Genomic DNA, 16,307 nt, shown 5'->3' on the forward strand with positions numbered 1-16,307 from the left:
CAGGTGGTGGAGGAGGAGGTGGTGGTGGTGGTGGAGGAGGAGGAGGAGGTGGTGGTGGTGCTGGTCGTGGTGGCGGTGGTAGTGGTGGCGGCCATGGCTGAGGTACAAGTGGTTTTGATGATAATTGTGAGCAGGGAAATTGTCTTGCTTTATGAAGTTGGGGTCATAAAATTAATAGAAAACACTTGTTGTCTGTCAGGTTTGCACACTGTTCTGCCTGCCCTACTCTAGTTTTACAAATAACCTCATCAAAAGTTTTTCTTATTGAGTTAGAGTAGTTAATGGAAGTCTGTAAAAATGAGTATTATATTTTTAATCACACGATGCTTGCTGTTCAAGAAGCAGAGTGAGTTATGTGGTTCCATTAGGCAAACATATGGAGAGAAATGTACTTTCTGTTCTCTCTCCCTGTTCTCTTAATTTTAAAAAGTGTGTTTCTAAGCAAGATAGCTCCATGAGCTAGTATTTCAGGTGCACTAAATCATAATCTAGGTGCTTATGGAATTTCAGATTATAAAGTTCATAAAACTTCCTGTAAAATATAACCTTTTCACTTAGTAGATACTTACCTGAAAATAAATATTTCTAGACTAGAATATTTTGGGCATGTACCTATAAGATTTACATGATAATAATGTGTTTACTTTAGTTTTGTTGACTCAGACAGGTTTTTTGTTTGTTTGCTCTTGTGACAAATTCTCTCTATTCCTGGCTGTCCTGGAACTTCTATATAGACCAGGCTGACTCCAAACACACAGAAATTCACCTGCCTTTGCTTCCCAAGTACTGGGATTAAAAAAGGTATATATCACTATGCCTGGCTCTAGGCCTTTTTTTTTTTTTTTTTTTTTAAGCTTTGTGTTTCTGGAATGATTCTAAGTTGAATTCCAAGCTGGGTCTGATGGCTCAGGCCTGCATCCCAACAGCTCAAGAAGTTGAGGCAGAAAAAAATCATCAGTTCAAGGCCAGCCTAGGTTAAAATAAAAAGTGAAATGAAGGTTTAGGATATAGCTCAGTGGTAGAGCACTTGCCTAGCTACCAATAACATTTGAGGCTCCCTGTTTAATTCCCAGGGTTACAATAAAACGTTGAACACAACAGTTTTATGATTACTTTTAAAATTTCACTTTATAATTTTAATATTTCAAACTTTTCTCTGTGTTAAGAAGATGTGGTATATATAAATAATTTTAACTCAGTGGATGTGCCTAAACAGTGTCACAGGTACTGTAAAAGGATCCCAGAAAAACCAGGATATAATCTGTGTGCCTTGGAATTATGTGAAGTTACAAATGTCCATACTATTGTAGAACTGTAGGTGTGAGAGAAACCAGCTAACTATTTGAAATGATAGGAAGAGGGCGCATGGAAAGTGGAGAGGTGAGTGGTTCCATAGGTCTTGTGAAGAGCAGGGCAAATGTGGAGCTGGTTTGTAGTTTAGTTTGCTAGACTAAGATTACATGATGCAGAGGTCAAAGAATTAGGGAGAAATTCTTTGAGGTTCTTGAGCAGCACAATTATCTCTTAGGTCAATGATGATGGTTTGATCCTGAGAAGATGTTAAGTACTATAAAAAGCTCTCATGATATTTTTTATGAATCATTAAAGATTTTGCACAGAAGTCCTTAGTAATCAGCACCATTTGTGATGGGTTACCAGAGGAGAGAGTTCACTGAAGATCTGTTCACTGAAGATCTGATAGGTGTGTCATAGTCACGTGGGGAGAAATAGGATTAGGCCAGTGAGGAAGGAAGTAGGAGCATACCAAACTGGCATTTCAAAAATTGGCTTGGTTGTCGAGTCAAGGAAGACTTCCAAGATAAGTCCGAAGTTTCAAACCTCAATAATAGGGTTAATGATAGATAATATTGACAGACATAGTAACGATCAATGAGTGGGTTTTAAATGGTGATAAACAAGCCAACTGAGTGTAAGAGGTAGTAAAAGGGGAAAGGCTGAGAAATGCATTCTAAAAGCAGTGGTTTTCTAAGTACCTTTGATTTCTTAAAAGATTTATTATTTTTAATCATGTGCATATGTGAAGGTATGTGCGCATCGTTGCTGGTGCCGACAGAGGCCAGAAGCATTGGATCTCCCAGGAGCTGGAGTCACAGGCATTTGTGAACTGCTAAGCCTAGGTGCTGGGAATTGAAGTCAGGCCCTTTGAAAGAACAGCATATGCACTTAACCACAGAGCCATATTTCTGGCTCTACTTTTGATTATTTTTAATTAAAAGAAATTTAACTGATACATTAAACATAAAATTATGCATATTAAATTATTCATATCTGAGATACACTCCAATGTGTTAATACATGCAAACTAAGTATACTTTTAATTGAGCTATAACTTGATATTGATTTCCCTGTTATTGTATGTACTCTATGCATCTTAGCAGTAACCAGCACCCATCAAGATGAGAATTATTGCAGCATCCTAAAAAATGCCTTCTCATGCTTTATGGTCAAACCTGTCACCTTCACCATCTCCCAGCTCTTGTTCTTTTTTCTTTTTCCATCTAAGTAAAGTTACAGCTTAAAATGTCCAGGGACCCCACAGTGACCAAAAAGGTGCTCTTAAGCTCAGCTGTTTTCTTCACTGTGTCTACACAAATCTTCCTCTTGATTTTCTGACTCAAATGTTTAACATGGCATTGGAAGTGGAAAGGCAAATGGGATTGCTGGGTGCTTGAAGTCATTGCTCCACAGTGTCATAATGTCAAAGTGTCACAGTGACAGTCACTGTGGTGTTTGTTTGTTTAACCTGGGTAGCTGTAGACACCTCTGCAAGGTTTTCCTGCTCAGTGCTTTCTAGTCTGTCTTCAGCTCAGTAGTCATTTATATTTACAATGTAAATGAGACCATCCAGTTCTTCCTCTTCCTCCTCCCCCCCTTCCTCTGCCCCCTCCTCCCCCTCCTCCGCTCTCTCCTCCCCCTTCTCCTCTTCCTCCTCCTTCTTTTTATGCTTTTGTGAACATGCTGATATGGGCATTTATTTACAAATTCTTGTTTGAAATCACTGTGGAGTTTATCGAGAAGTGGAACTGCTCAGTCATATGATATTGCTATGTTTAATATTATGAGAAACCACCAAATGTTTCCAGTAGCTGAACCATTGCATATTCCCTTTAACACATGTGTCCTCACTGTCAGCTGATCTGATTTTCACTTAGACTTAATCCTCTCAGTGAGACCTACCTTGAGCACTATGTTTAACTTTGGAGCCTGCTCAGCTGTCACCCCTATTTCATTAAGTAGCACATTTCTTCTCATTGCCTGTTTGTCTGGACTTTCTTTTAGTTGTATTAGTGATATTTCCTCAAATTTACCATGTCATACACATGGAGACTTACCTCTTATTCTTTCTGAAATAGGAAGGACCTGTGTACCAGAGCAGTTCCTCATGATTTTTAAAACGTAGCGATATAATGATTGCTGGCCCTGCTCTATTAGCTGCAGGTTAACTAGAATTACAACTTCATGATTTGAATTATTTCATTGACTTTAGTTTCCTGATGACTTATTACAGGTCTAGCAAAATAGACATAAATTTTTCTTACTTTATAAATGCCAATTGAGTTTATTTTTCAGGCCAGCAACTTCAACCTCAAAGATAGGCAATATCCGTAACTATGTATGGAATTGAAATAGCTTCCTAATGATGATTGTGGAAAGCCTTTTAGCCAGAGATGCAAATGAACAGGGCCTGGCTTTCTGAGGGAACACTCAGGAGAGTGCTTTTAATGATATCCACTAAGCTTCTTCTGGGGCACCCTGTGATCAAGGTATAATTCCATCAAGCATGGGGAGTCTAGGCTGCAGGGCTGGAAGGCTGTAGTGTTCCCTAAGTCCCTACACCCACTCTCAGCATGGTCAGAGCCACGGGAGGATTAGTTGGGTCTTCTCCTGATGACTTCTTTCAGATGTGTTTCCTGGCATGAGTAGCTTTCTTTTTTTGAAGCTCAACATTCCATTTGCTCATGCGCATTTACATTTTTCTAGAATTCTTTCCCTTTTCAAAGTCAATATTAAGAATAGATTGAAACTATTGTCTTTCCAAATGATACAGTGTTCTCTTTGTCAGTGTGTTGAAGCTGACAAGAATTCTTAGTAGTACAAAGACATCCATGGAGTTATGGCAGGAGAATCTGAAAATAGTTTGTAGTTCTTAAGTAAGAGGTAAAATTCAGGTTGCATTATTTGAGCCCTCAAATAGGAGCTAATGATAATATATTTTGTGAATAGGGACCATAATTCATAGAAAAGGATGAAGTATTTGGAAACAGAGAATAGGGATGAACAGAGCATCTCCTCCTCAGCTGGTACGTGGCCTAGGTCATTGTTTAGTTCCTGGATAGTACAAGAAAAAGCAGGCTGGGGAACTCATTCCTTAAATTGGTGGACACTGTGACAAGGCCCTTCACACCCCACCTGGCAGTCTGAATACTGTCAGAAAAAGTGTTTATAATTTCTTCCAGTTCATTTCATGGTCTGAGTATCTATCTTATACTGTTCAAGTATCTAATGTTTGGAAAAACCAGCTGTGGCATCAGAAGTGATTGACAGAATTACTCCTATAGTTCTCTTCTGCGCCATGCCCTATAGAGTCTTCACAGTCCTGCCTTGCAATCTGTTTGTGCCCATTTCTTGCCACAACTCTGTCATGATTATACATTCACTTCTCTCTCTCTCATGTATAGGGAGGTGGGTGAAAGCTTAGGGACATGGATGAAAGTCTGGCTTGTTGAGCTGAGGGATGCATGAACTGTGAAGCACCGTCGCTATTTCTCTTGAGACATCTTGAACAGGGGCAGACCCTGGGAAAATGTGCTGCAAGATTGCTGTGTACTAATAGGTGGAAACTGAAATGACTATGCAAGCCAGATGCTTTGTCTGGGCTTTGCTTAGAAGTAGATCACACTGTTGGCATGTATTGTTTTTCTCCTGTATTCCCACACACATGAGAGGGCAGCAAACTAGCAGTGCACATGATTGCTGGCTATCATGCTCATCTGCATGCACTATTCACTGCGGTTTCTACCCAACATTTCTGTTGGAAGTTATGTTTATTACTTCAGAAATGAATATTTGAAATCCAAGCTATGAGTAATATTTATTTTTATTTAACATTATTGGGGAATTTGTTAGACAGTACCCTGTTCCCCATCTTTGGCAGGCGTTTTTATACCCTTTCCCCCTGGTTCTCAGAGAAGGACTTATATTATAAATACATCTTAACTTGTTATTATTACAGGGTTTCATTTGCTTTAATTTAGAAAATTCCAGGCTTACTTTATTTTGTCTTTACAAGATTCCAAATTCTTTTCAACTGGGAATATAGTAAAGATATTATTTGTGGTTCCAGTCCTGCACTAATTTGATTTGTTTTAGAAAACAAACCATTTAAATAAAAGGAAAGAACTGAGGTTTTCATTTTGTTCTTAATTCTGTATAGTCTAATGTGTTTTTGTTCATCTTTCCCACAGGTCCATGTCCAGCTTTCAGAATGGCACCATGCAATCTTTCTTCCACACGCCTGGCTTGCATATATGACTCGAGCTTACCATGCCATTTTACAGGTAGGGATACCACAAGTGGTTGGCTTTGTGGGGAGCATTGCTCCCTTATCACTAATTTTATATCAATGTGTATTTACTGTTTCAAGAATTTTCTTTCTGGGGCTGACTACACAATATCTACTACTACCTTCTGCTTCTAAGGTCCCAGTGAAAAACAATGTTCAACTGCACAAAGGTCCCTCTGGGGAAACAGTGAGTTCACTAGGCTCATTTGAAAGCATGGATGAGGCTTATTGACAGGAATGGGGGTTATTCCAAAGAAACCTTCCTGGAAAATCTTCCTCCAGCGTGCCTGGTTTCCTTATACCTGCATAGATGATGTCCCCGTTCCTTAGGCTTCTCTAGCTCATACTTCTCTGGGACACCCCAAGATCCCATGCCATTAAGGCAGAATTGCACACAGTTGGTTAGGAGTGGCTGAATTCTTAGGTGTGGGTCTGTGACCTTCCCCCGCTTCTCCCATGAAGGAATGTCAGTGTCCAACAAGCCCAGCTGGATTATCCTTTGCAAGCAGTTCAGTTGACTTTCCAAAGATGGAGATTGTTCTACCCAGAAGATTATACTGAACAAGTGTAAGAGCACTTGGGAAGAATAACACTATCAAATATGAACTGGTTCCTTTTGTTTGTAAGAAATGTAAGGCTTGGGACATCTGTTTCTCTCTCACACACACACTTTAAGAAGGAGAGGGTAGGAAGAGTCAGAGACTAGGAAGGAACATAGCAAACCTGTGTCTGCTGATCATGAAGAAGAGAAATAGTGCTGTCTTGAACTCTGCAGCAGCTGTGGTCATCTGTACGAGACCCACACAAAATCTAGCTAGTTGGCATTGTAACGTGGAGGTGGGAGGGGCTCATGATCCCCTAATCCTTGCTGAGGAGCGGCTGATAGTTGATGACATGTGGGGAGAGGCAAGCAATTGTTCTCTAAGAGTATATAGCTCCTGGTAGGTTGATCAGGCTCCAGTGGATGCCCACCCCCCGCCCCCGGCCTTGTGAGTATATCAGTAATGCAAATCGAACTCTGGAGTATTAGAAGCAAACTAGAAGCCAAACAAAAGATATGAATAGAGAGGAAGGGAGAGATATGGTTGAGTGACTGATCCAAATACAGTGTATGAGAGTCTCAGTAAATTGATACGAATATCACATTAAATAAAAGAATGTAAGGGGTATGTATATAGTTACACTTAAACTTAAATGTGGATATTCTTATGTTTCTGAGTCCCATCTAGAGCCTGCTTCTAAGCTCTACTCTCTTCTACCCGTTTTGGCCTCCTGAATACCCAACTTGACTGCCCCAGAGTATCTGGTCCTGAGTGCCTCCCACACTGAGCTCAGCATCTTGTCTCTATGTTGAACCTGCTTGTATCTTTAGCCCCATCTCTTGACCATTCTCTCAGACATTTATATTTCTGCATTTCCAACTTTGTTTCTAAAAGTCAGCATGTATCCCTAATATCTTGCCTTTCATACATACTGTTCTATTCTGCCTCAGATGCTGCCATTTCCATGTGCCCAACCCGTTTCACTTTGTTTTTTAGATTAGTTAAGTATGTGTTGTACTTAATTCCTCTCCCCTCTGGATAATGACTGAAAAGTCATTGTTAAGAATGGTGTGTATGTGCATGGTCTAAGATTACTTAAGTAACATGTCTCAGAAGAAGATTTTCATGGAGTGCGAGGAATCATAGTGTTAGGTAAAAGTGATGGCTGCCTTATAAGGGCACAGAGACGAGAACCAGGGGAGGGCGGGGAGGTAAGGCTGACTGGATGACTGGACAATTGTGTTCCCATCTCGAATTCAAACCTCAGTGAGGTAGTGCAGTCATTTTAGCCTAGAACTGACAAACAGTGTAGAGCTTCTGATCTATTAGAACTGAGAAGGGGACGGAGTCTCCACATGAGCAGCAGGCAGGTCCTTTCTAAAGTGCTTAGTCTGCAGCCCACACTTTGATCAGCATTGTTTTAGAGTGTTCCCATTATAATCTACACCACAAAGCTGCTCCTCTGGAATTCCTGCTTCCTGGTTCCTTGTTATTTTACCCCCTGTTTTATCCTTACCAGTATGGGTACCTCTTATGTTTTGAATAGAGCCTGAGTGAAGGAATGACTTTCTCATGTCTGTATATTTCTGTAACCTCATTATACACCACCGGACAGTTTCTATTCAAGAGGCATGAGAGTAGCCAGAGCACAGACTTCTTGTTCATGCTTCCCTTAGTCACTTGCAGATCTCCTGGCAGGGTAGAGTGCTGAACTAACTTGCAGGACACAGAGGGAATAAAATGCCCCTTCCTGTTGTGAGTCCCTGTCCAGTGGAGAAAGCTACGAGCCCACTAGCTGTTCACTACAGTATCCTCTATGATTAATGAAGGAAGGAACAAAATTCTGCAGATACTTACACAAGGAAGTGAGCAATTCCTGTAGTCAGCTGAGAATTTATGTTACTTTAGGGGAAGAAGGGCTAAGTTGAAGAGGGTTGTAATATAATTCAGACTTTACAAAAGCCTGTTTTCCCAATAACTGCTACTATTCATTGAATACTTATATGTAGCTAACACTTAACATATGCTGTCTTTACAGATATCCAGTGAAGTATACAGTACTAAGCCCATGTATAATATTATAGGTGGACAATCAGGGTAGAAAAGGAAAGCAAATACTTCAAAGAAGTAGAATTTAATTTGGAATCTTCTGATTCCGGAGCCTCATGTGATTGACTAATGCCAGCATATTAATTTTAATAACAAATAATACGCTGGGCAGTGGTGGTGCATGCCTTTAATCCCAGCACTTGGGAGGCAGAGGCAGGTGGATTTCTGAGTTCGAGGCCAGCCTGGTCTACAGAGTGAGTTCCAGGATAGCCAGGACTATACAGAGAAACCCTGTCTCGAGAAAACAAAAAGCAAACAAACAAAAAATAACAAATAATACAAGTTAGTCTAACATTTTATTTACTTATTACACTTATTAACTTAGTATGTAAATGTGTGTCTCTATGTGTATATGTCTGTCTGTTTGTCTGTCTGTGGGTGTATATGGGCATGCCTTAGTACATATGTGGAAATAAGAAGACAGCTTATTGGATCAGGTTTTCTCCTTCTACTGTGTGGGTTCAGGATTGGAGGCAAGTGCCTTTGCCTGCTGAGCCATCATCCTGCCCTGGTCTAGAAAAGGGAAATGTATTTATGAAGTCTTTTATTTTTAATAATGTAGAACTACTGTTCTCTTCATCTGGTGTAGTGATATGTATGTTTGTTTACTTTCCCTTAAGATCTCTTTTCTTTGAATTTTACATTTAGTTACATTGAGAATTGGTGAAACATGGGAAACTGAAAGGTTCTCTTAAGCAAGGACTTGAAAATTCAACAGTGTGCTATAAATTTGTCATTCTTACTTGACAAATGCTTGTGTGCTTCTGCTGATGAGCTTTTTAATTGGATTCATGCATTTGAAGCTTTAAAAAGTATCATGAATATTTTGGAGCAACATTGAGATCCTTGTTTATATAAGAATTCATATCCTAGAGGTATCTTCTGTTATAATAGCCATGGGTACTTCTATCTGGTGCTGGACAGGTTTGGTAGCATTAAACTTGATCAGTTCAAGGAGTAGTCTTCTTGGCTACCCTTTAGGAGACAGGCTGAAAGGTTTATATCCTATCTTACTTTCTGGAGCTAGGTAGGACACCAATGTTTTTAAACTCTGAACTGTCTCTCCAGCCCCCAAACCTTGAAAAAATAGTTAAATATTATTCTATAATCTTTATAAAATCTGAGGTCATGTCCAAGTTAGAATCCATTAGTAAACTGCTATTTTAAAATTACATTAAATAATATCTTTGACAGTGGAGTAAAAGGAGAATCCCTGATTATAGAAATACAGTAAAAACTTATGAAGTTTAATATTTGACGGTGTTGGCCTTAAAGAAAGAATATTAACTCTATTTTTATTCCTTGGTAGAGAACTCTTTCTATAAGGAGTAGAAATGTAACCCTGGTTATTACTTTTTATCCTTTTATTCTTTTTGCATAGTACTACATCTTAAGTATTGTATTCTCATCTAATTCATTTTTCTGCTCTTCTGTTGTGATAGTAGTGCTCAGACCTCAATCTCTGTATGACTAAAATTGTCAGTCACTGATCATTGCCATGTAGAGAACTTTAAGATGGGACCCATGTGTAGCATATCTGCTTTGAATGGCATCCTGGAGTACAGCCCTGCACTGAGTAGGCCAAGCTCACAAGCTCTTTAGTGAATGCAGAAGTTCTCTGAGCAGTGATGCGAGTGCTTCCACACTCAAGCTCTTTGAAGGTCTCCTGTGCCACCAGGACACTTGTGACCAGTGGCCACAGGACTTTTATTCTCTATGTCTACATGCTGATTCTTCTTGTGTGGTTTGCAGGGAAGGATAGCAGAGCTGGAGCTGCAATTGCAACATGGCAAGGAAGGCCCCGAGGAGGTGCAGTACAAACGAAGCACGGCCTGGCTCTGGTAAGAAGATGGCATTCTGTGGCACACTATTGTCCTGGCAAATGAGCAGTGAAGGGAGGTGTAAATTCCTTCACTTCTCCCGTGCTGGTTACATTTCCTAGTGTGAGCCAGGGAACACGAGAGACCCCATAGATTAATTTCCACATACTTCTTAGATATAAGGAAGACTTTTTTCAGAAATGTGTGTGTGTGTGTATGTGTGTAGCTGCTGAAGCTCATGTCTCATACACACAGTGTAGTATTTCCATGTAACTTATGCTCATCCTTCTACATATAGACCACCTCTAGATTACTTTACCAATTTATACAGTGTAATTGCTGCAAATATCCTTGTGCTGTATTGTTTAGGAAATATAATAAGAGTCTATACATGTTGAGTCTAGACACAATTTTGCCCAAATACGTTCATCTTTGTTGGTTAAATCTGTAGATGTGGAACTCACAGACACAAAGAGCTAATTGAATATGTCTGTACATTTTTTTTCTTAATGCAGTGTAGGAATGGTTTGGTTCCTTCCATGTTTCTTATAAGGGGTTATTGTAGTCACTTTGAATAAAAATTCTATTTTCCCACCCAATTCAATCCCATTCCACATGAGATGTAGTCTAGAATTGTTCCTCTTCTCCTCACTAAGTCATCTTCATGGTTGGGATAGTCTTTCTACCTCAGGGCTTTAATTTCCTCAGCACATGCTACCTGGGGTACTTCTACTGTATTACCTAGAAATGTAGGAGTACTAACACATTTAAAGCAACACAAATTGTTATGTAGTTTGAGAAGATTAGTTTGTCATATTAATTGATATGGCAAATAAAGTACCCAAAACGTCAATAGCTTTGTCTATATCCAAACATTTTTTATTCAAAATTAAAAGGTACTTGGTTGTAGAAAATAAAATATTTAGGTATTTGATTCTGTTGTTTCATTTCATAGACTTTTGATAAAAAATTTATGGATTTATTATTAGAAATTAAGAATTTTGGTTTCCCTTTCTTTTTTTAATGTGTATGGGTGTTTTGCCTATGTGTCTGTACATCATGTATATGCGGTGTCCACAAAAAACAGAAGATAGCATCAGATGACCTAGAACTGAAGTTAGAGATGACTGTGAGCTACCACATGGGAACTGAATCCAGGTCTTCTGGAAGAGCAGCCAATGCTCTAAGCTACCAGGCCATCTCTCCAGTCTCCCCTTTTGCTCTTTTGAGGTCTAGTTTAATGTGTCTTCTGGAAGTGATAATTTTATAGGAATGGTATATTTACTGCATTCTCAAAGATATAGACCTATGGGCATAAAGCCTCTAATGAAACTCACAAGTTGAAGAAATGTGAGTATCAGGGAGAAATGGTCCTGAATGTTTCTTTAGCATATTGATCTGGGGACTTTTCTATACACCTGATAAGCAACTGATAGGCCATTTTGAAATGAACTCTTCAGCAACTTTATTAGAACACAGTCCCAATCCAAATAAAGACATTTCTATATTATTTCAAGTGTATTTATTGTCTGCTTTATGTCAAGTATTCTTCTGAGCATAGAAGAACAACATTTTTGTTGTTGTTGTTCTCCTAAGCCCTATAAACCACTGAATTGAAACATATAAGAAATAAGCAAACAAACAAATAGAATAGGATAGATTTTGATTAGGGCAAAAGTAGTTGAGAGTGAATGGGCAGTGGTGAGTGGGAGGAGCTGAGAGTTACTTTTACTCATAGAAAATTCTGGAGAATCTGTTTAATAATATGCCCTAGAGGTAAGACCTGAAGTGATGGAGTGAGCCAGTCTAGAGTCTATGGAAGAACCCTGAGACCTGAAGTGATGGAGTGAGCCAATCTAGAATCCTGAGACCTGAAATGATGGAATGAGCCAGTCTAGCAGCTAAGGAAAAACCTTAAATGGACAGTGAGTTTAAAGGAGTCTAGCTAGAAAGTGAACCCAGAATGGCACAGAAGGGACAAGGAAGGGACTAAGGTACAACATAGAGTTCTGGAGATCACAATGTCTCTGTAAGGGGGTAACTGGTGGATTTGAATATGGGCATCTACTTCCTGGTTTGGAAAGAGAACTCTAAATCTTAGGAAGATGAAGGCGTACTGTGTGGATTCTACTGCAGCAATTCACACAAATGATGGTAGAGTCTTTGGCTAAGGTAATAGCAATGGAAGAATGAAATAAATAGATTTTGAATCTGTTTGGAAAACAGGTTCTTAGATTAATAATTGCATAGGATTGAATTATTGGTTTAAATGGAAGATGAACATCAGAGGTAAAATACTGATTGAACAAATTGAAGCTTCCACTAAGTAAGAAAAATGGCCACCATGACAGCTAACTATCAGATTCTGGATCTGAGGGATGTGAGATACTCAGTGAGGTCTGAAACTAAAGATGCCGGGTAGGTGTGAGCGTAGAGTGCTAAGGAGGTAGGTGTGAGCATAGAGTGCTAAGGAGGTAGGTGTGAGCATAGAGTGCTAAGGATGTAGGTGTGAGCATAGAGTGCTAAGGAGGTAGGTGTGCGTGTAGAATGCTAAGGATGTAGGTGTGAGTGTAGAGTGCTAAGGAGGTAGGTGTGAGTGTAGAGTGCAAATGAGGTAGGTGTGAGTGTAGAGTCTAAGGAGGTTGGTGTGAGCATAGAGTGCTAAGGAGATAGGTGTGAATGTAGAGTATAAGGACATAGGTGTGAGTGTAGAGTACTAAGGACATAGGTGTGAATGTAGAGTGCTAAGGACATAGGTATGAGTGTAGAGTGCTAAGGAGACATAGGGATCAGTTTTGGAATCTTGTTGTATTGGCAACAGCTAAAACCATGATGGTGGAGGAAATTTGTAAAGAGAATTTCAGAGGATTGAGCCCTGGACTGCTTCAGCATTTAAAGGAGCAGAGGATACAGAGAGAGCCACGAACTAGGCAGAAAACTAGCAATCTTTAATAGGAGAGTACTGAGGTAGTGTTGCTTCTCTAGAGTCAAGAACAGAAAGTGATCCAAGAAGAGGACCAGCATTGTGTCAAATACCAAAGATAGAGGTTGAGAACTGAGTGTTCAGCCTTGACTCTTGAAAGTCTTCTGTGAAGGGAGCTGTTTGGGTGAAATTGTAAGGTAAGAGCCAGACTAGTAATGGACTTGAAGTGGAAGGAGATGAACTCAAACTATGAGCAGTGAATTATACTCTAAAGAAGTTTTGCTGTATAAGAGTAGTAGTAGTGAAAGTAGCAACTGGGGGCCTTTTCCTCCTAAAAGCATAGATATTACAACATCTTCACTTGCTAAGGGCAGTGGTACAAGAAGGGAAAACTGGTAATGCAACAGAAAAGTGAGCCGTCAGGCTCTGTTGTGACTATACATGTCTGTTAATAGACAGACCTCCCATTTGTTACTATTACACACTGGAAAATAGAAGATTCCAGCAAGTATGGACAATATGTAGATAAAGTTGTCATTGAAGTACTTTTTAAAAATATGCTTGTGGTCTATAAGAGAAATCTGTAAGAATGTGAAAAACTTGACTCTTAAGGATGACTTATTCTCAGCAATGCTGACTCACTAAGAATTTATTATATGTCACATATAAATATTTATGAATATAAAATTTTATATGAATAAAAAAACCTTGAGGGACCGAGCCTCAAAATGGCTCAGTGATTCAGAGCACTTTCCATACTTACAGAGGACTCAAGTTTTCTTTCCATGATGGGATTCAATGCCCCATTCTGGCTTCTGTAGGCACCCATACATGTGTAACATACATACACACACTTACACATTCATACACATACATTTCTCCCTCTTTCTTTCTCTCTCTCCCCCTCCCTCTCTCTCTCACACATACAGGCACACACAAACACTCATACATAAAAATAATTTTTTAAAGAATTTTAAAAATATAAATCTGTCACAGTGCTGTCTACTGTATTTCAGAATTTCTTTGTTGGAAAAGATGTTATAATGTAAACATTTACACTGAGCATAACTACTTTCTGACCCACAGGTATAATTATCTTCTTTTGGCTTTGTTATAATTGTACAACCAAAATTTGAAGCTGTATTTTATATATATGAACAATGATTTCTGTATATAAAATTTGTATTCAATAAGCTGGTATTTTGGTAAACTCTCCTGCAAAAATGGGAGAGCAGCATCACTTGGGGCTGCCATAACAGAAATACTGTGAACTGGGTGGCTTCAAGAACAGAAGCTTTCTCATAGCTCTGCAGTTTGGGAGCCAGCATATCTGGCAAGTCCTCACATCCTCACCCATGGGAAACAGAGAAAGGGGAAGGCATGGGGAAACTTCCTCATGCCTGTTTCTCTGTGGGCACTAAGCCTATCTGTGAAGGCTCTACCTCCAATTAGTGTCATGTTGAGTGTATTCAACATAGGCTTAGAGGAAGGTAACATCTAGTCCTAGAGGAGTCGAACAAAGGATGCTTGTGCACCCACCACTCCACTGGGATGACATTAGCGTAACACTACCTGCCTATCCTTCTGAGTTACATTTCCTCCTTTCCTGTGTCCACTAAGCGAGCCTCAAAAATGGAAGACAAAGTTGACTGACATAAAGCCATTACCCATGTCCTTTCCCCATCCCAGCTCTGCACATGTACTTTTAAGACCCAGAGTTCTTCCTGGAAGTTTGAAAATGAACTTTCTTGCATTGATTATTTATTTGTGTGTCAAAGGATATGAGCATGCATGTGTGCAAGTGGAAGTCAGGGGAAGCTTGTAAGAATTTGATTGTTTTCCTTGCACCATGTGGTTCCCAGGGATCAAACGTAGGTCATCAGGTGCCTTTATCTGCTGAGCCATATGACTGGCCTTCTGGAAGTTCTTATAAACTGATGAATAAGACTGTAGATGAGGTGTAGTCTGTGGTATCACATAAGCTCATGGATATTTTCCATCTTCATTGCAGGGTCAGAGACATGCTGACAGATGAGATCACCAAGACAGCTGCGAAGTAAGTCGTTTATTCTCCTACCCAGTATATTAATGAACCTTCCACTTCCTGACAGGTACACACGCTTTTTCCTTCTACAGCATTTCATAATGTTAAGAACTATAAAGTGTTTTCTTGGATATTTTTTATAGGAAACCATTGTTACCCCTGTTGACTATATTAATTCTCACCACATGCCTTTTTGTGCAAACAGAGACTGGTACAAATACTTAGCTTTTTATTGAAGTACTCAACCTGAACCCTTAATAAAATACCATGTGGTTTGGCTTAAACTTAAAGGATTATAATGTAGTTCAAGGAGGGAAAATGAAATCCTGAGAATGTGAGTTACAATGGCTCTACAAATAGATTACTAACCTTCAGTTCCAATGCAGCAGGCAAAGTGGGGCCTCCTTTTACATTTCCTGGTTGCCATGGGCTCTAGTGAATCTAAAACTTGGTCTCTAATTAGCAATTAATTTGACATTGGATAAACCTTCTCTGACAAACTTTTAAGAAAACAAAATCTATATATACAACAGCAATATGAAGATTCAGTAAACGGCAATGCCAGTCATAGCCCTGTGGTGGTTTTAACAAAAATTACTTGAGTGTTACTTCCTTCAGGCTTTTTATTTACCTTAAGCCAAAGCTCACTAAAGAAATTACATCCTAATGAACTTACTTGCTGGAGCAACCTCTTCAGGCTCTTCTGCTAACAAGCTGACTAATTGTTCCTGGCAGCAGAGATGCAGTCGGTTGCTTTCATATCTCCTCTCCACCATCACCTTCTGCTGCTGTGTTGCGTGGCTCACTTTCTTAGTCTCCAAATGACACAGGCATATCCTTGCCCTGGGATTTTATCAGTACTGAAGCCCATATCCTACAGAAGTATTTAAGTGCAATATTATGTATCTTGATCATATCCTGAGACATTGTGTAGCTAAAAAGATTTTGCATTACGGACAATAGAAACAAACAGCCACATAATTGTTGATCGAAGCCCATGCTCTTTATTACTCCCCCACAACCACCACACCTGAGTAAAGGAAAAGAGAACTGGTGGTCTTCCTGTCTCCACTGCTGGGATGGACATGAAGAAATATATTTTGACAAAACAGAGAGTGCAGTGCAGAAAGGATACCATAGGAACACATGCGCTCTGCTTCATAGATGAGGGTGAGCCATCTTTGAAATTTTCTGTTCATAGTTTGTTTTTGTAGAATGTTCTTATGTCCAGTAAAAAATAGGACATTTGGAACAAAAAGCTTGGATGATTAAGAAACTAGCAAGC

At 39.4% G+C, this 16,307-nt stretch overlaps 1 protein-coding gene across 2 annotated transcripts in view; it reads left to right on the plus strand.

Annotated features, from left to right (window-relative positions):
• Focad (focadhesin) overlaps positions 1-16,307 on the plus strand; it is a 305,147-nt gene that overhangs the window by 229,062 nt on the left and 59,778 nt on the right. For both annotated transcript variants that reach the window (XM_031377824.1, XM_031377825.1), the window contains 3 exons: positions 5,487-5,579; positions 9,988-10,076; positions 14,990-15,034. In XM_031377824.1, coding sequence (XP_031233684.1) covers positions 5,487-5,579; positions 9,988-10,076; positions 14,990-15,034 — 227 coding nt within the window. The remainder of the gene's footprint in view (positions 1-5,486; positions 5,580-9,987; positions 10,077-14,989; positions 15,035-16,307) is intronic.

The sequence above is a fragment of the Mastomys coucha genome, unplaced genomic scaffold, assembly GCF_008632895.1.
Source record: "Mastomys coucha isolate ucsf_1 unplaced genomic scaffold, UCSF_Mcou_1 pScaffold18, whole genome shotgun sequence".
Classification (NCBI taxonomy): domain Eukaryota; kingdom Metazoa; phylum Chordata; class Mammalia; order Rodentia; family Muridae; genus Mastomys; species Mastomys coucha.